Raw genomic sequence first — 20,177 nt, 5'->3', positions numbered from 1 at the left:
GTTGACGACCAGATTAAATCAGTCAGTTGTCATTGAAAAAAAAAAACATTTTAAAATCATTGCAGTCACTGAAAATTGGTAAAGCTTTATCACACCCAGCTGAAACAATACCCTCGAAATGAAATTTCAAACTTTTTCCCTGTGGTAACAATGGTAATTTGTCCCAATGACATAATAGTGGGAACTATTATGTCATTGATTTGTCCACCAAGTGGAATTAGAATTTCCTATTTCCACGAGGTGAACACATAACTTTTCATCCGTGCGTGGCGTGAAAAACCGTTTTAATCCCCGAAACGAACATCATTTTGCTGCACTATTTTTCAAAACCAAAAAAAATGACAGTTTTTGGTGGGCAAAACAAGAGTTGAGAAAATAACAAATTTATCACCTGAACTGTCATCAGCATCAACAGTACGTCATCTTCTCACCAGAAGTCAATTCAACGTTTTTTTTACAACAAAGGCATCCGAAGTTTCAGCTAAGGTGAGAAAATTCCAGCAGCGTTGTGAAATAGCTATTTGTTCAACGAGGGAAGAAAAATTGGAAATTGCATTTCAAGGGTGATGTTTGTACCGAGAGCCACAAGTCACACAAGAAAATGTAATTTCCAACTTTTTTCCTTGGTTAAACACAACGTTTTTCACGACAAAGGCTTCTGAAGTTTCAGCGGAGGGGAGAAAATGACTATTGTAGTGAGTCATAGCTAGTCAATCCTGTAACATAGTGTCAATTCCGCATTCGATGCATTGTTGGGTACAATCTATTTCGGGAGCCATAAATATAATTTTTCCAGCTAAAAAATTGAACATCCTTTTCTGTTTATTTTTAGCTTTAATCCATCCATCTGTCAATGCTCATAAAAATCAGATACTACGTCCCAAGATACTCGAAAAATCTTATTTTTAATTACCCGACAACAATGTACCCAAGGGTATGCTAGCATACAATGCAAATATACCGTGTACAGTCTTGAACAACTTCTACATTTTCAATATGTTTTACAAAAGGGGCCGGCTACAATATCTTCCCGGTACACATCATTTTTCTTCCATTATTCTATGGCAACATTATTATTTCGTGAACGAGCATACCTCTTAAAGATATTCGACAATAACATATTGTAGAAACAACTTTATCTCACTTGAATAGCTGTATGGTAACACAGGAACATTGTTTCCATCCGGAATACATTAAATAACATTTGGAGTTTTTACAATGGAAGTAATCAATAGGAAACCCTAACCATATTTCTTGATGAAAAATGTTCGACACAAAGGCCAGAGAATATTTTACAGAAAATATAGATCTTTGTCGTTACATTGGTTTGATGTGGAAAATTTGAATACGAATTTGATACTGCTGTACTTGTAGATGTGCCCTCCATTTTACGTTTCGAAAATAATAATTTTAATGTACTTAGATGATTCCGCAATAATTTCAAATATTTCTCTAAAATGCGCTCTGTCTGGCATGTATGTAATTCCGTATAATAATGTCCCATAAAAGTTCGGACAAAAATGTGGATTGCTCAGTAGGATACATAATCCTTTTTTGTAGGAAATTTTTTCGAGCTTTGTTACACAAAGCAAAAATTTATGGATTTCATAATAAAAATTTGTTAAAAAATATATGAAAAGAGCCCTTGAAATACACAAATGTAGCAGTTGTTTGTATGCAACCGGTTTTGCTTGATATTATTTTGTTGTGCCAGTATATTTGAACAATTCCACCATAATACTGATATTGACATTAATAGCAATATGTAACGCACTAGATGTGTGAAAATTGCCAAGTGGACCCCCGGGCGATCGCATTTATGTATATAACTTATAACGCTCATTTAAGCCTTATGTTCCGAGTTCCATGGAAAGCTTTTTGTACTGATGAACGTGCAAAAACATTTCCATTTGATGATAGAGGTATTCGAAGGATTTATATCTTTGAATGGACAACTATATTACACGCAAAAAAAAAGTCGTACGGATAAAACGTACATTTCGACGATGAGACCAATGGTTGAGTTATCAGTACAATGTACGAATAAAACGTATATTGGAAATTTCGCTTTTTTTTAATTTTTCTAGAAATAATGTTACTATATTTCGTCCTTTGCCCACTTTACAGATGTGAGATCGATTACTTTATATAAAACAAAGTGCTGGGTTTCTCAAACGCGAATGAAAAAAAAAAAAAAAACATTGTCACTGGCGTGGATTGAACTGGGGACCTCTCGATCTTGAGTCAGTGACTTTCGCACTGAGCTAACTAGTTGCTGAGTTACGAACAGTTTACTTTGAAGAGTTCTTTTGTTTGTCATTTCCTTTTAAACATAGTAGAAAAAGGATGTAGTTTAGACGCAGTAAACTGATCTCATCATAAGAATGCAATTTTGGTGGGTTTCGTTTGTTTCTTTCGTTTTATTTGTTCCACGCGTGTTCCACCACATAGAAGTAGCGTTTGCCTTTACGCTTCTTCAATTCCACACGTTTGTGAGTGAAACGACACTCTTTACGCTTCTTTTGTTGACAACATGTGGAACGCTGTGGAACAATTAAAATTGTAGAATGCTAACCAATTGCAAACTTAAATTGAGTTGAGTTTAGCAACATTCAGGCAAATATTTTCTGATGATTAAACATTAAATTTCAGGCTCCCAAAAGAAGTCGAGTTTTCAAACTTTAAAAAATAATTGTTATTGATAATTTATGAAATTTTCGTTACATGTTCCTTTAAAAATATAATGTACAGTTCATCTAGAACACATGATCATAGGATTCTCGGTAGATTTGTACATTTTATTATGCAATTGTAGCTATAGATCTGTTCCAAGGCCATACGAATTGTCAAATTTCATCCATAGACAACAGAACCTAAACAATTGCTCATGAAAAATGAGCTGTCACTATATATACGGGGCCTTAAAATTTCAGCGAAAAGCCAAGGTTATGTCGTCTATGGATGAAATCGTCGTGGTTCGGGTTGTCAAAGTTCGCGTTTACAGTTATTTGGAACAAACCTATTGAGCTAGAAAATCTGAGTACTTTTAAGCCAATATAATGACTGGTGAGACCGAATCCAAATATGCATTCTTGTTCTGAAATTTTCGAGTAAGTTAGAGTTGTTAAGGTCGGATGTTGTTGCAGTAATTATATTTTTTTAGGCTCCAAGAGATTGAAGGTTTTAATCAAAAATAGATCCGATTTTTTAGCCGCAACGCATCCATTTGTCAAGTCGGAATTCAATCATCACTTTTTTTAGATGTCGGATTTGGGCTTGTTGATTGGCAATGGCAACTCCGAATCCGATCAGAAACTTGTGAAAGTATAATGGTCTCATCAAAGGCCAGAGTTCAAAATTAAATACGCGTGATAAAATTAAATAATAGAATTCCATTTCCTACGCATTATAAGAACCTCTTTTTCTTGGATGAACTCTCATGGTTCTATTGGCAAGAAATTGATTTTCCGCGGTAATATTAAAATGAACGTTAAAATCGCGTTACATCTTTACGTCGAATTTTTTTAAAACATTGGTCGTTTCAAAGCAATCCAACAGCTTAGAAACCAAACGAGCAATACGACAATACAACAATTAATTGAAATGAATATTTAAATCGAATTGTTCTTTTAAATAATTTGTGAAACAATACAGATATAACTTTTGACATCAACACCAAACCTAATATTATTGTACGTCTTACATGTACACCATCCTACGTCTTAAACGTAAATCATGCTACGGCTAAAACGTACATTTCGACGATGAGACCAATGGTTGAGTTATCAGTACATTTAACGTATTATCTGTACATTTTTCGTTTTATGCGTACATCACTACGTCTAGTACGTAGAATGTACGTCTAAAATGTAGATTTTGTACGTCTTGAACGTACATCCGAAATTTCCTTTTTTTGCGTGTAGAAACTGAATATTTCGTAACGGCAGTAAAAAACACATGTAACACCTAAAATAAGAACAAAAATATAGAACTCGGCCAATACCCTCTCTAGCAAACCAACGTCGTTTTGACGCTGTCAAAATACCATCTTATTCCTTTGTTTGTAGAATTATACACTCCTGACTAATTTATAATTTTACATGTAAAATGCAAAAGCTGTGTGGCATTTTTACCACCTTTAATAAATGTAGTTTGACTGAGGCAACGTAAATCGTATGTGATTGGCTTCGACTAACCGCACCTTTATTGCATGCTAAAAAGAATAGTCAAAATTCTTGGGATGGAACAAAAGTATTATGTTTAACCACGAAAATTCTTAGCTAAGTTCGCCACTGGCTTTTGTCTTTGCTAGATTTCACTCTCAAATAGATTGTGAATTTGAGCACTATTTCACAGAACTTTCAATGATTGACGCTGTCGACAAGTCGGTCACTTCTGTCACTATATTTTCATGAAGAATTTGTTATCGAAACTTTAAATTTTCCTTTACTAGGGAGCAAAAATGGACTTTCCGTCCCAAGGGAAAAGTCAATCCCTTCTTCGTAAAGGAAAACGTCATACTACACTCGGAAAATAATTTGATCCGATTCCTTCCCTTGTTGTATAGTAACATATTTTGATTTTTAAATATTGGAGGTCAAAAGATCGACTTGCAGGCTGCGCCATCGTTGATATTTGTAGTAATGACGATATGAATTTCTACAATCTATAGTCATGAACATGTTCGGTTTTCATCACGAATGCATGTTTTTCTTCGTGAATGCAAATGCAGTCGGCGGCCTAGGAAGGTTCATAAAACATTTTGAATTAAAATACAGATTCATACAATAGGAAGATTTTGACAAAGTGTCAATAGAACCTTCTTACAGTTAGAGACAGTGAAATTGCTTCAGCTGATCCACACAAACAATAAAAACTGTTTACACGTCTTTATACGGTTTTACCACTACCACATGGGTGTGTTAAAAATTACCGGCGGAATTGCTCTTGGGTTTTTTAGGAGATTAGGAATTAATTTTACATTTTTTTATAAAATTGTTTGCAAGCTCAATGATTTTTCATCCAAGTGCAAACACCAAAGTCCTAAAAAATAAAGTATACCTTCAATTAACCTTTTGCAGGCGGCTATTTTATCTCAGGGGAGTAACATCTGTTTGATTTTCTTTTTGATTATTTTTCCTGATTTTCGCAGTATTTCTTGATTTTTTCATACATATTTTTATACCCTCCTTTCATCTGTTATCGATTGACAGTGACAACAGAATTAAATGTCGAGCTCTTGCGAATGGGATCTTATGTACCTAAACTTATGTTACAATTAATGAAGTAGTAGATTTTCCGGTTATTGTGCCCGTTTAACGATTTTCTGTCTATCTCTTGAAAAAACTTAAAACAAAAATTTCAACCGATTTAATGATTTAATGATAAGCTTATCGTCTGTGAAATATTAAGAAAAACTCAATTTCTGTTGGTGGTGCAACTAACACTGAACTTCTTATTTTTTCGACAAGAATCAACAGCAGTATGCAAATAACGATTTTAAGTGCTCGACAGCCTGGCATTCAACATGCTTTTGGGAGTTGGGAGTTGAACGACGATTTAGGTTGTCGAGAGTTTTTATTTAAGTTCGATGCTTAACAAGTTACAAGCATGACTTCAACTCCCGAATGCTTGGACCGTTTCAGGTTTTCGTTTCGTTTCAAAGTGTTTTCACCACACACATACTACTTTGTTTCGCTTCAAAAAAAAGTTTCATCACACATCTACATAATAATGACGTGTGTGTTGAAAACACTGTGAAACGAAAACCTGAAACGGTCCGATTCAACGAAACCTAGCCAGTGTTATTACACCGAGCATTTTATTTAATCGGACGATGTACCGTCTCATACCCTTCAAATCAGCTGCTTATTTACATAAAAGTAGTTATTCTCAATCGTGCAAATAATTTTTGTATTTAATCAATTTGTACATTTTCGGAATTTGTGACTGACACGCCAATACATTATTCATCGATATTCATCATGTATGTATAAATGAGCCAGAGTACCACAAAAAGCTCTTGAATAATCCCCATGGTAACAAGTTCTCCGTTCAGCATGTGATGATGTCTAACATGACGATGTCGATATTGTATGAGTGAAACTTGTTGCTCTTTAATTGTTTGTTTAGGATTTCGAAACAGAAATTAAAGGATCAACTTTTTATTGGATTTTGTTGATACAATTGAATAAAACGAAATTGGTGTTTGTTGTATTAAGTACCCTACACGAATTGGTATGGTAATCGAGTGATATTGCGATATATGGTAAATTGCGTTCAAAAATTTGCGGTATTATTGGTCGGAAAATCAATTGTCATGGTAGAATATTAAAAGTGTAATTGCTTGTGTTGGATTTTTGCGTCTTGATGTCAACAATGCAACTTTTTACAAACGGACATTTATCTGATATAGACACAAATAAGCGATGGACTCTGGTTAGTGATTCTCATAAAGTAAAATGTTGTTATAAGTAATGAAGTAAAAGATTTTACAACAACCTCTTGTGAAGTACTTTAAACAGTTGTAATGAATTTATCGCAATACGCTTGCCTCTCATTACAGGTTAACGACAACATTTTCCCCGACATTTTTCATAATAGAAATCTAATAATACGCATCGAAAACCAACGTCCTTTCAATTAAAAGCCGGTATACGATCCTATTGGGATCGATGTCAAAACCGAGCCATGTCCTATACACATTCTTTTACAATAATTGGTTTTAGACGTATTTACATACACAAAAGCTTCAATAAAACCCACATTTTCTTTTCGGATATTTCCTTTCTTGACGGCCAATATTCTTCTACAAAATTACATCTTGAACGATCCTTTTCAGTTGTACAGCATGTATATATGTGTATATAGAGATAAGTCCCTTATTTCATTGATGATGGAGATGTTATACCGACGTTGTAGGCTTATGTCTGTTTCAATTGCAATGGAATATTTCACTGGTTCATAAATAAAGCGGATATGTTGGCTCAGTGATGCTTTGCATGTAATGTTCCAACAAGGAAAAAGGTTCAAATTCTGCAATTCCGAGTATAAAATTCGACTATTTCGAACATTGTGAAATGCCATTGAAAATTTCGACGATTTGTTGCTTTGCTAAAGCGTTTTCGGGGTGAAATTTTGCATTTTAATGTTGATGGTTCTGTTCACAGTACATTTTTTGAATATAACAATATTGTGACAAAGTACGTAGCAATACGAAGTGCCACATTCAGTCAGTCAGCCCTTTCAAAGGGCTATTATACGAATGAAATTGAAAATATTTCCATTGAATTCGATTCATATTATTATAAGTATACGGCGGCATCAATGAGCTCAACAAGACTATTCAAGCAGACGCATGCCTTTTGTAAGCAGACGCGTGCCTTTTGAAATGAAGCATGTGACATCGTTAGTCCGATTGAAAAGTGTAAAGTCGGAAATGGGAATTTCACACTTCAGCAATTAAATGAAAAATAAAATGCCATCATTACAAAGCAATACATTGTTAAATCGGATTTGTGCTTAGGCAGCACGTGAAACTATTGAACCTATCAAAAATGGATAGTATATTCCAAGGAATAAGCAAAATCTGTTACTTCGTTAATTTCAAAGCAAATTTTAGGTACTTGATAAGACAAATATTATTTTCGTCGTAACTCTCTTCTGGTCGAACTATGCATTCAAATGTCATTCGAAATGTGTGCTTGTCTGCCCTATGCTGAACTCTACCATTAAATAACAGTTTGCCCCCGGCGAAAATGATGCATTACATCATGTAATATGTTTCTCCATATCAACGCTTCCTTGTATGAAAATGACGCTGCGTTAGAAAGACTTGCGTGAGAAAGATTTTGAATTTAGACCGCACTTACGGCGTGAATTAAGATCAGAAATTTGAAATATGAAATTTGTTTTCAACAAAATATTTTTTCTTCGATAAAACACCAAAACAACGCACATTTTTAGAGTTTTTACAGTGCAAAAATTTGTTTGATACACTGTCCCGTTTCAGTACTCTATTGAGAGTACCACTTATGCTTGATGTGCGTTTACCAAAAGCCTAAGTTACAATTTAACTTCCGATTTCCTTTTTTACATTCATTTTATCGATTAAAAAAAACCTACCTGCTGTTGGTCGAATTCATGCTGGTATTACTGCGAGACCTTCTTGATATTATAGAATCACCACAATTCACTACAGTTCCTTTGCTGATGGAGAACGTACGAAGCCGATATAAATCGTCGCTTAGTCTCGGATTGTAAGGTTTTTCTGGCAGTGAACAAACTCGTGGCCTAATATGATCTGGAACTGAAATAATTTGGTGTATTTAGACATTTGAAAACAAACTTGTTGATTTGTCGGAGTTTAATTGAATAATTTTAAGCTATTCCACATGTCTTTGAGCTTTAGCATCGTCTATATCGCGTCGGTTTCCATTCAATTTAAAAGTCACACTTCTTTTCCATGCCGTCAAATTATTTTCCAAATTTTCTTATTTATATTCAGGATGTACAAGCTTTACCTGACTGTGGAACATCCTTCATATAATCCTTAATTTCCTGTGAAAACTCGGTACGAGAATTTTCCGACAACAATGGAATGGAATTACTTTCACGATTTTGGTGAATGTTATTAGTGTGGTTCAAAATACTTTATTTGGTCGTTCTGGAACTAGCAGTCTATAAAAGAACGTTTTCGAGAGTCACGAGTGCCGCACTTGTCTTTACTAATTTTTACCCCTTTCAATACCGCAACTTACACAGAAGTAACCACCATTTACACTGAAAATATGATTACAAACACCGAATCGAATAAATAATTCTGTAATAACTCGAAGAACGATTTAAACCATAGGGCTATGGTTAAACTTGATTACGAAACATTTGCCGGAAAATTATATTAAATTTTCGGCTTTCGGTATTATAGGTGGAATTTGTGGTATTGGTATACTGACCTTTAGCTACAATAGAGCCATGAGCCGAAAACATGCATAATTAAACTTAATTCGGTAATAATTGCAAATTCCAACAGTAATACCGTTGCTATATATACACTTTTATAGCGATACACAAAAATTTAATAATTTTCTGGCAAATGAAATTGTTGAATCTCAACAGTGCCTTTCGCATACAATCGTAAACTGGGGCGCTCAACAAAAGTTAAGGCTAAATTTCACTAGAGTCAATTACCATTTGAAATGAACCGCCCTAACGTTGCGTAAACACTGTATTCACATTGCTATTGTATTCATATCCATGTACACAGGAGGTAAGTAAGAGTTCCTGTCTTTTAATTTTCACTCAATTAAAAGACATGTCTTCAGAATTTTATTCAAACAATTTTACAATATGTGTGTAGAGACACAACGGGGTACATGGCAACATTTTGAATCAAATTTCAATTATAAAGATTAAAAGATTAAACTTTTTGATATAACTTTTATTAAGATATAATATTCAAAAGGGAATAGCGTAGACGAATTTTCCATCGCAATGGAATTCGTTTCTTCTTCTTACAGCATTCATTCGGTGAAATTATTATTTCCAATCAAATGTTTTACGAATAAGTCGATAAGTCGATATGTTATGATGTAATATTTCTTTTAAAAAAATCGAGCCAGTGATCAACTTCATTACTTTCTATCTCTATAACTTCATCTCAGCTTTGAGTACGTATATAAATCTTAATAAAAGATGAGGTAAAACCTAAAAAAATTTAATATTTTTTTGACAGGTCGTTTTTTTCTGCCTTTGCTCTCAATCAGATGGTATATTATTTATGTAGGGTTATTCTATACAAGCATTGCGTATATTAGTATTCAAAGTGTGTGTGAAGGAAAATCACGAGAACAGCGATACACAGACTGAAGAGATGTGAAGGGAATTTCGGTGGAGTTTTTTTGATCACAAAGGAAAAGATGCAACAACTGTTACAAATAGCGATTGTTAAAAAAATATAACCTCGAAAACAACGCGTACATTCAACATTATAGTAATTTTGAACGTTATACCGGTTTGAGCAGTGCAAGGGCAAAACAAGGAGAACTTTGCGATGATAAATTTGAATTTAATTCGTAGTTATAGACACCTACGACTAGAATAAGCGATGATCTACGCTCTTGTTATAGTAAAACAAGGCATCAGAACAGTCGGAGCGTTTGCTGCGACTTAGCCCCGTTCGACCCGTAATCCTATTTCGTCCGTAACCATAATACGTCCGTAGCCGTAATACGCCCGGAACCCTAATACGTCTACAACCCTCTAATGCGTCTGTTACCAAAATGCAAGTCAAGTTGGGCACGGTCCAATTTACTGAAAGTGTTCATTTTTAAAATTGCGCATAGCGCAATTACGAAAGCCCGTACGAAGTACCTCTCAAATGAAACCAACAATTTACGACATTATTTTAGAAACCCAAAATTTTTTGACAACCTTCCATTGGGTATTCAATTACCTCTCAAATGAAACAAAAACTAGCAAAATCGGATGAGATTTACTCGATTTATGTGCAAAAAATACTTAGGGCCGAGTAGCGGCCTTAGTCCAAGGGACCAAATTTGAAACTTTTTTTGCCATCATTCTATTCGGCATTCAATTATCTCTCAAATGAAACAAAAACTAGCAAAATCGGATGAGATTTGCTCGATTTATGTGCAAAAAACACTTAGAGCCGAGTAGCGGCCTTAGTCCAAGGGCTCAAATTTGAAACTTTTTTTGCCATCATTCTATTCGACATTCAATTATCTCTCAAATGAAACAAAAACTAGCAAAATCGGATGAGATTTACTCGATTTATGTGCAAAAAACACTTAGAGCCGAGTAGCGGCCTTAGTCCAAGGGCTCAAATTTGAAACTTTTTTTGCCATCATTCTATTCGACATTCAATTATCTCTCAAATGAAACAAAAACTAGCAAAATCGGATGAGATTTACTCGATTTATGTGCAAAAAACACTTAGGGCCGAGTAGCGGCCTTAGTCCAAGGGACCAAATTTGAAACTTTTTTTGCCATCATTCTATTCGACATTCAATTATCTCTCAAATGAAACAAAAACTAGCAAAATCGGATGAGATTTACTCGATTTATGTGCAAAAAACACTTAGGGCCGAGTAGCGGCCTTAATCCAAGGGCAAAAATTTGAAACTTGTTTTGCCATCATTCTATTCGACATTCATTTATCTCTCAAATGAAACAAAAACTAGCAAAATCGGATGAGATTTACTCGATTTTTGTGCAAAAAACACTTAGGGCCGAGTAGCGGCCTTAATCCAAGGGCCCAAATTTGAAACTTTTTTCGCCACGTTCTTTTCGGTATTCAATTACCTTCCATAAAAAACTAAATCTGGCAAAATCGGATGAGATTTACTCGATTTATGTGCAAAAAACACTTAGGGCCCACGTTGGATCTTACCCAAAAACAATGTTCAGCAACTTTGTTCTACTCGTCAATACCTTTCATTTGATATATCACAAGCAGCTATTGCGTGCGTATTTCGGTAGATATCGTCGAAAGACTGAAAAACACCTTTAAGGCCCTAGCTCTGGAAGGGCCGACCCTACCATGCCCATTTTCGAACTTGACCTTACTTTTGTCGATACCAATCGGGGAAAAAAAGAATTTTCAAAAAAGGTTGTGATTTACTCATAGAGGGGTCACAGACGGACGGACGGACGGACGGACGGACATTTTTTTTATTGCGGATTCGTCATCTATTAACATAACCAAATGCTTAGCCCTTACTGTCTGCTTCCAATTCGACGTGTTACAAACGGCATATTAATCTTATAAGCCCCCAGTACTTCGTACGGGGCTAAAAATAATGGTCAAACAATGAAGTAAAAGATTTTGTTTGAAAAGCATACATTAGGGCGTTTTTTAAATACTGGTTTTTAGTTTACTTTTGATGATATATTCCATCAGAATTCATTTTCAAAAATGTACGACCGCAATAACGACCTAGAGATGTGCGGGCCGAGGTTTTTTCAAAGCCCGACCCGACCGGACCCAACCCGAATCGCTGGTTTTCAATCCCGAACCCGATAACTTTTTAAGGCCCGAACCCGACCCGACCCGACAATTTTTCGGCAAACCCCGACCCAACCCGGCCCGACCCGCAATTTTTTATACTGAAGGGAAAATGCTAAATATACATTAAAATCGCAGAGTCGTTCGTTAAATTTACTTTCAAGATTAATTTTAAGCATTTGATTCATTACACTAGTGATTGTGTACACATTGTAACATCATTTTACACTAACCGGAAAGGGCCTAGTAGTGCAGCATGTAAAAAGTACCCTTAAAGGAACTAAATCTTATGATACATTATTCGAAAGATCTTGGCCCAACATTTTTTGATTTTTTCCGATTTTTTGGGCTCCTATTTAAGGGTGAAAAAAATTCATAGAAAAATTTGGCGATTTAATGTGTTTTACAATATTTTTAAATCTGGAAAAATTATGTGAAATGTCCATAAGAGCAATTAATGGTAATACCGAGTTAGTTCTGTACAACATATGAAAAAAAAACGCTCTGAATTTTTTACCCTTTAATTACACAATAAATCGAAAAAAAATCACAGATTTTACCTTAGTTGTGAAAGTAGATATAAGTAGGTATGGCCAGTCCATACAAGTCGAAGCACATACGGATTTGCATGGCGCCACTTCAAACGAACTCATTTCTAGTGGAAATTTGCACTATAAATGAGTTCGTTTGAGGTGGCGCCATGCAAATCTGTATGTGCTCCGGCTAGAACGTTTTTTGAACGTTTGGCCATACCTATCTATTTACTTTCATTGAAGTAAAATTCATTTATGCCACTCAGCATCATAATATGCAAAATTTGCAAACTTTAAAGAGATGCCTCTGTGGCATAAAACGTTGAATGTAACTCGATGCAAAGTATTTTTTTAAGCTCACGATGTACATTATGACACATGGCCTGCGGCCTCGTGTCATAATTACACATCTAGAGCCTAAAAAAGTACTTTGCAACCAGGTTGCATAAATAACTATTTGGATAACTTTGTATAAATGCGAACTTTTTAGAAAAGTAGCTTCACCTTTTAGTGCCAAAATACATAAAGTTTCAATAACCACTGGAATTTTTCGGGTTGATGAGTTCCCACAGAGAAAACTCAAAAGTTCAAAAAATGTGGTAAGAAATCACAAAATTGACTATTGACTTTTCTCACTTAATGGCTATCGAAACTTTATATATTTTGGCACCAAAAGGTGAAGCTACTTTTTTCGAAAAATTCGTATCGTATTGACACAAAGTTATTATCGAAGATGTATTTACTTCGCGGAGCAGAGTGTATCCTAAGTAGATGATAAGGTCGTAATTGTTTTTCTCGGGCCGAGTAAATTTTTTTCTTGAAACCCGACCCGACCGAACTCGACCCGAATCGCTGACTTTGAAACCCGGACCCCGATGAATTTTTGAGATCCGAGCCCGAACCCGGTAGGGTCGGGTTGCTCTGGGTCGGATTGTTGTGTTTCGGGCAGCCCGCACATCTCTAATAACGACCACGAATGTGTTAGCTTTCAAAAGAATATAGATTTGGTTGTAGCAATTTGACCAGCCCTGATAAAACTGAGCAGTTTATGAACATTTCGTTAAACTGCTCCCGTTTCTCAGACTCGGTCAAACGATTACAACAAAAACTAATTTTACATGCTACATGTGTCGAAAACCGTACTTTTCATGTTTCAAGCACTTCTTTCGAAGTTCTCAGCATGTAATATCCATTACATAACTCGGGATAAAAATGAAAAGTCTCGTTTTCGTGTGTTTATTGACCTCGGCTTCGCCTCGGATCAACAAAATTCACACGAAAACTCTACTTTTCATCCTTTTATCATGTAAAATACTATTTATGTAAAGCTAACACATTCGTGGTCGTTATTGCAGTCGTAAATTTTTCGAAAAGGATTCTGATGAAAAGATATCATCAAATACGAGACACGCAAATGTAGGCTACAATTTAAGCTAAGTACTGGTGCTGCGACTCTAAATAAATAAATAATTGAGAGATGATAACAGATGGCGTTGCTTCCATTTTAAATAGATTTTTACCAGCTCAATGTTACTACAAATTCGATCCATATATTCATAATGACCGTCATTTTCGAAGGGGCATTTTAGTCAATGAATATAAACCACCCAGGTGGTCGAATGTCACCTCGGAGGAAATAACGATTTTAAAAACGGACTCTAACGCACACATTTTCATATTACTTTGACAAAAATAATGAGTGCGTTCAAAATTAATCGGCATGTACATTCATTTATTTCAATTGGAAATTATCGTTGTCGTTGGAAATTAATAAGGACCAAAAAGCTGGCGTCCTCTAATATAGTATAATATTCAATTTCGATTTGTCATTCTAAATTACTTTGGTAAATGGTGAATTGGTGCGAGATGGACAAAATATACTTATACATGACGCTTGGGAAGGAAAATTTTCTTTATATTCGAAACTTGTATCTCGAACGGATATAATCCCTCTCGAAGATATAGACAGATTATCCAGCAGCTGCACAATACCAAGGTAAATATAGTGAGGAGGTAATGCCATATATTGCCATATATAACCGAATCAGATGTGCGGTGGCACGAAAGTTCGATCCAAACGCCATCTAATTCCTTCGTTGAAAGCAAAAAATGGAATAGAAAGTCGGGCCATCTGTTGTGAGATAGTGAAAATGTTTTTGTGAAATACAAGAAAATCGTAGTTAACCATTTAAAAAAAAGATGTCACTGGCATCGAACTTATGTGCTAGGCCGCGCGTCTGAATGGCATTACCTCCTCACTATATTTACCTTGCACAATACGGTGTTTAAGGAGAGGAAATATAACTGATCTCGGGGTCAGCTGAAAATTTGAATTTGCGTTGCATTATGTTTTCATGTGAAAACAATTTTTTAGTTTTTTTTTTCGTTTTAATTGTATGTAGATGTAGTGTATTTGACTTCAAAACAATTGAATAGTAAACTGTATTCTTTCATTCGGTTGAATTTGTCTTTTCCATATTTTATTTTAATTTTGTTTGCAAAATGCAACACAGATTCAAATTTTCCCTCCTATTTTGACAGCTATACCCCGAGATCACTTACACTAAATTGGTCAAAAAACTATCTGTTTAGTCAACAATTGAAAGCATGTCACAGAAAACAAAATATTTGACAGATTTCAGTATTATTATGGTCATCCTATACGCACATTTGTATTATTTTCGAGTGTAAAGGCAATTAAATGTTACAAAATTCTAGTATTAGTGCGAAGTTTATTAACCCGGGACGAAGCTGAAGATTTCACATGCTGAATGTGTCGAAGTACAAGCACATCGTTGTAAGTGATAAAGGTGATAAATCGAAGTGTTTACCCTGTTTACCGTTGTCACTGAATTGGTGATTGATCTTCTGTTGAGTTGGTTTGATTCACACACACCCACATATAGATGACTTAAATGAAACAACGTGAAACCGAATTTATCGTATCCATTGCTATCGAAAGCTGAACACCCCAAAATGGACGAATCAAGTGATTCAGACGATTCAGAAGTGATAAATTTTCAAGATGCTACCGATTCGGACGAACCAGACGAACCTCACAATGATGACTCAAATGTGGATAGCAGCAGCAGCAACAACAAAGATCGAATTGTGCGACAAAAATATGAAATTCTGTCCACTAGTGGCTTAATAAGTTACATGAAAAACGACACACAGACAGTAGTTAATATTTTGCTTCTGAGCGAGCCCATTGCAAGACTGTTGATGAATCATTTTAAATGGAATGTCGAGAATTTGATGAATGACTATTACGCTGCACCCAGTTTGGATGTGTTTTTCGAGTCATTTGGTATCGGTAATCCGGAATCACTCACATATACCGTCGCTGATCCAATCATTGAATGCGGAATTTGCCTTCTACCATTTACGGAAGTCAGAGCGATGAGTTTTGTGTGTGGACATCAATTTTGTGACACTTGTTGTTGTCGATATTTTGAGGAGAAAATCCTGAATGATGGTGAAGCCAACAAGATCCGATGTCCGCACTCCAGTTGCAAAATGTTAATCGATGATGACACGGTATTGAATTTGATATCTAAGAACGCAAGACAGCGCTGGGAAACACTGATTGCCCACACCTTCGTTATATCACATCCGTTAATGCGGTACTGTCGTTCCGAAGACTGTGAATATGCGGTTAAAGTAAAGGTGGTGGAACCCATTCAAGTGATATGTAAATGCGGCTACGAGTCGTGTCTTGAATGCGGCGAGGTGTGGCACGATTCCGTTACATGTGCCCGGCTCAAAAAATGGATCGAAATCATATTGGTAGATGTGGAAAGCGCCAAGTGGATGAAGGAACATGCAAAACAATGTCCGAACTGTAAGATAAATATTGAGAAGAATGGAGGCTGTAATCATATGTCCTGCAGATCGTGTCACCATGAGTTTTGTTGGGTGTGTTTGCGGAATTGGCGTGAACATGGATCGTGTAACCAGTATCAGGAAGACGGCAGTAATTTGACTGAGAGACTGATACATTACAGCGTGCGATACAATAATCACATACGGTCAGTACAACTGGAGCGCGGATTGTATAATTCAGTGGAAAGTCGAATGAAAAACTTGCAAGGAACTGAAGGTCTGACGCGGAACGAGGTAATCTTCTTGAAACGTGCCAGCGAAAGTCTGCGACGATCGAGACAAATGCTGATCAGCACTTATGTGTTTGCATTCTATTCGAAGCGATGCAATCAACTGGCGATCTTCGAGGACAATCAACGTGATTTGGAACTTGCGACTGAAGATTTGTCATGGTTCCTCGAACAGGAAATCACCAACGAAAGTATTGTCACAATAAAACAAAAACTCCAGGAGAAATCTACGTATTGCGACCATCGTCGCAGTGTATTATTGGGACATATTCAGGAAGGATACGATAACAGATATTGGGAGCTGGAAGACTTGTTATGAATTTAGTGAAATCCTTTATTTTTCTATGTAAAGAAAACTTGTTGAATAAATAAGCATAGAAAATTTACAATTCTTCGATTTACTTAATGGGTCTGTCTGTTATCTTCAACCTTCAACAAATTAAGTCTTGGTTCCAACAGATCAAATTCACGTGAGTTTCAAGTGGCTTCCCATCGTATTTGTCAGTGCTAGAGTTGGAAACGTATTCATGACAAAATCTCTAAACAAGGCAACAAGACAGGTCCATCTGAAGTTGACCTAATTAACCTTGAATACTTTCACTATTCTAACTCTGACTGCAGATCATACTAGTTTCGATATATTGCCTAGGTCCTCCATCTGGCGACTAAGTCTATTTTGAATGAATTAAATTTAACCTGCTCCGAGACGTTGCACGATTTCCCTAGTAAGATAATATGATATATCTCTTCTCTGGTATTCAAAGTGAGACGAATCCTTCACCATACTTATTCCTCGACTAACTAGATTTTGTAACTCCAGTTGGGTCTCTTTGTTATACTGTGGCTATTGGCCACTAGCTAAACTATGATGAAGAGTATTAGAATGTGACTATTGTCACACTATAAATAAAAAGACAACGAAGTGACTATCTAGGACACGAGTGTGCGATTAGTCGATTTAGGGTTATTCGCACGCGAAATCAGATAAATGAATTAATAGTTGTGTAAATGTAAATTTAAATGAAGGTCCTTTGTGTCGGTAATCAGTCCAAATTCTTCATATAACTGTTGATGCCCTTTAAAAAAATATTCTTTCTATTTGCACCGTGCCGAAGTATTATAGAGACTATTTGCACACTGAGAGTAGAGCATCAATATCTTTCATAATATTTTGTATTATCGTTGCAGCGGCGATAATATCGTTTAATGGACGATAATAGCGTTGCTGGGACGATATTATTGTTTCAGAAACAATAATATCGTTTCAATCGGCGATAGTATCGTTTTCTGTACGATAATATCGTTTCACGGGTGATATTATCACTTCAGAAACGATAATATTGCTGCATGAAACGATATTATCGTCTCAAAAACAATAATGTCGTTTCAATCGACGATAACATCGTTTCATGGGCGATAATATCGTTGCACGGACGATAATATTGTTGCATAAAACGATATTATCGTCGGGAAAACCATATTGTCGTCTTTGTCATTCGTACTATAAAGGCAGACAATTCATTCAATCATTGATTGAATATCCTGTGCAGATCAAACGTTGCGTCCTTATACAGGACGTTTGGGATCACTAAAAATACCCCCAGCTGAAATGCCTACAGATGAATTGCTAAAATACAATGAAAATAATAAAAGAAAGCAGAACAAACAGAGCTTTTGCTCTTCCATGCCCACTCATGGCTCACGTTAAGTGACTTTAACAAAGACGGCAAAGCTGTTTCGACCTCAGGATTCAGTGGCGGTCTGAGGATAGCGTGATCTACCCATCATCAGTTGTTTCCACTGATCCCTTCCCAAGACAGCGACAGTAAAACTGTAAAACTTTCGATTGAACAAGCGTTTATTTTTCGAAATTGAGGTTAGCTGGTTGAAAGATGAATTAGTTATTTGTGTATCTGTTTTGGACGATTGTTTTTAGGCAATTTCGCGAGTTGTAGCCCGAACGAAGTGAGGGCTACATGCGAAAGTGCCTAAAATCAATCGTCCAAAACAGATACTCAAAAAAATTTTCATGTAAGGGGTCGAAAACCCGAGAAAAATCTCGAAACTCCCTCATTTTCGGCCCCGACACATGAAAAAGTTATTTTTGTATCTCTTTTGGACGATTGTTTTTCGGCAATTTCGCGAGTAGTAAAATCGTAAAAAACAGATACTCAAATGACATTGACAATGAACTATTGGAACCATTGCAACTGGCATTATAATAGCGTTTTCATGTGTCGGGGCCGAAAACTGAGGTTGTGCACAATTTTTCTCTGGTTTTCGGACCCTTACATGAAATAGTATGTTGTGTTACAAGTATTGTAATGTTGATTTTTTCAGCACTAGATCCAAGTTTTCCTTCCGAGCGGAGCGAGTAAGGAAAATTGGGTCGTCCAAATTGGACGATTGTTTTTCGGCAATTTCGCGAGTTGTAAAATCGTAAAAAACAGATACTCAAATGACATTGACAATGAACTATTGGAACCATTGCAACTGGCATTATAATAGCGTTTTCATGTGTCGGGGCCGAAAACTGAGGTTGTGCACAATTTTTCTCTGGTTTTCGGACCCTTACATGAAATAGTATGTTGTGTTACAAGTATTGTAATGTTGATTTTTTCAGCACTAGATCCAAGTTTTCCTTCCGAGCGGAGCAAGTAAGGAAAATTGGGTCGTGTGCTGAAAAAAGCTCATTACAATACGTGTAACACATCATGCTTTGTGCTAACCGAGAATTGAAATAGACAAATGCCCAAAAAATCATAATTTTCATGGTAAACAATCACTCTTCAAATTTGATCGATCACATTGCTTTGCATTTTCTAAAACGAATGCTGTAATAACTCATACAAATTCCATAACAACACTGCTTTGAGTGTTGAAATATCCCATCAAACGGGTGCTGAAATAAGTCAATTTACAACACTAAAATGAGTGCTGAAAAGAGTCGTATTTCAATTCTCGGTGGCAGAAAGTTGTATACGCATCTGTTGGGATACAACTCGCGAAATTGCCTAAAATATATCATCCACAACGCCTTCGGCTCTGTCTGTAAACTTCTCACACGCTAAAAAAGACTTTTAGTCCTAGGTACGAAATGTACTATTAAAATTATTATGAAAATATGGGAAATACGATTTGAATATTTCGTCTTTTACTTGCTGCCGTTGTTATGCAATTTCAATATTTTGTCTCTTACTTGCTATCTGTAACGAAACTGAACCACGCGTGGTGAAATCAAGTTTCTAACTGGTGTTAGGGAATCTCGCGCCGCGTCATTCACAATAACTCACAAAGTGACATCTTCCTTATACAAAATGTGTCAAAATGTGAATTATTGTGAATGACGCGGCGCGAGATTCCTATCAACCTTTCTAACTCTCGAATAAGTGTTCTTTTTCCCTATGTGTTTATGGCCAAAAGAAAATATATTCCTAGACCATAACACGGGTAGCTAGTAAAAGACGAAATATTCAATACGTAAATAACTATTACTGACTATTA

At 35.9% G+C, this 20,177-nt stretch overlaps 2 protein-coding genes across 2 annotated transcripts in view; one reads left to right on the top strand and one right to left on the bottom strand.

Moving 5' to 3' along the window:
• LOC119071890 overlaps positions 1-20,177 on the bottom strand; it is an 89,932-nt gene that overhangs the window by 18,132 nt on the left and 51,623 nt on the right. The window contains exon 7 of the mRNA XM_037176989.1: positions 8,125-8,308. Coding sequence (XP_037032884.1) covers positions 8,125-8,308 — 184 coding nt within the window. The remainder of the gene's footprint in view (positions 1-8,124; positions 8,309-20,177) is intronic.
• Positions 15,178-17,048, top strand: LOC119071910 (E3 ubiquitin-protein ligase ariadne-1-like). Its single transcript, XM_037177029.1, has one exon. The coding sequence runs from the start codon at positions 15,535-15,537 to the stop codon at positions 16,990-16,992; it is 1,458 nt and encodes a 485-aa protein (XP_037032924.1). The 5' UTR covers positions 15,178-15,534; the 3' UTR covers positions 16,993-17,048.

This window comes from Bradysia coprophila (assembly GCF_014529535.1).
Source record: "Bradysia coprophila strain Holo2 chromosome IV unlocalized genomic scaffold, BU_Bcop_v1 contig_5, whole genome shotgun sequence".
Taxonomy (NCBI): Eukaryota; Metazoa; Arthropoda; class Insecta; order Diptera; family Sciaridae; genus Bradysia; species Bradysia coprophila.
This window is presented reverse-complemented; position numbering and strand designations above follow the sequence as displayed.

What these genes read in the sequence shown, in the direction of transcription:
- LOC119071910 (XM_037177029.1), top strand. Translation starts at nt 15,535, where the DNA reads ATGGACGAATCAAGTGATTCAGACGATTCAGAAGTGATAAATTTTCAA.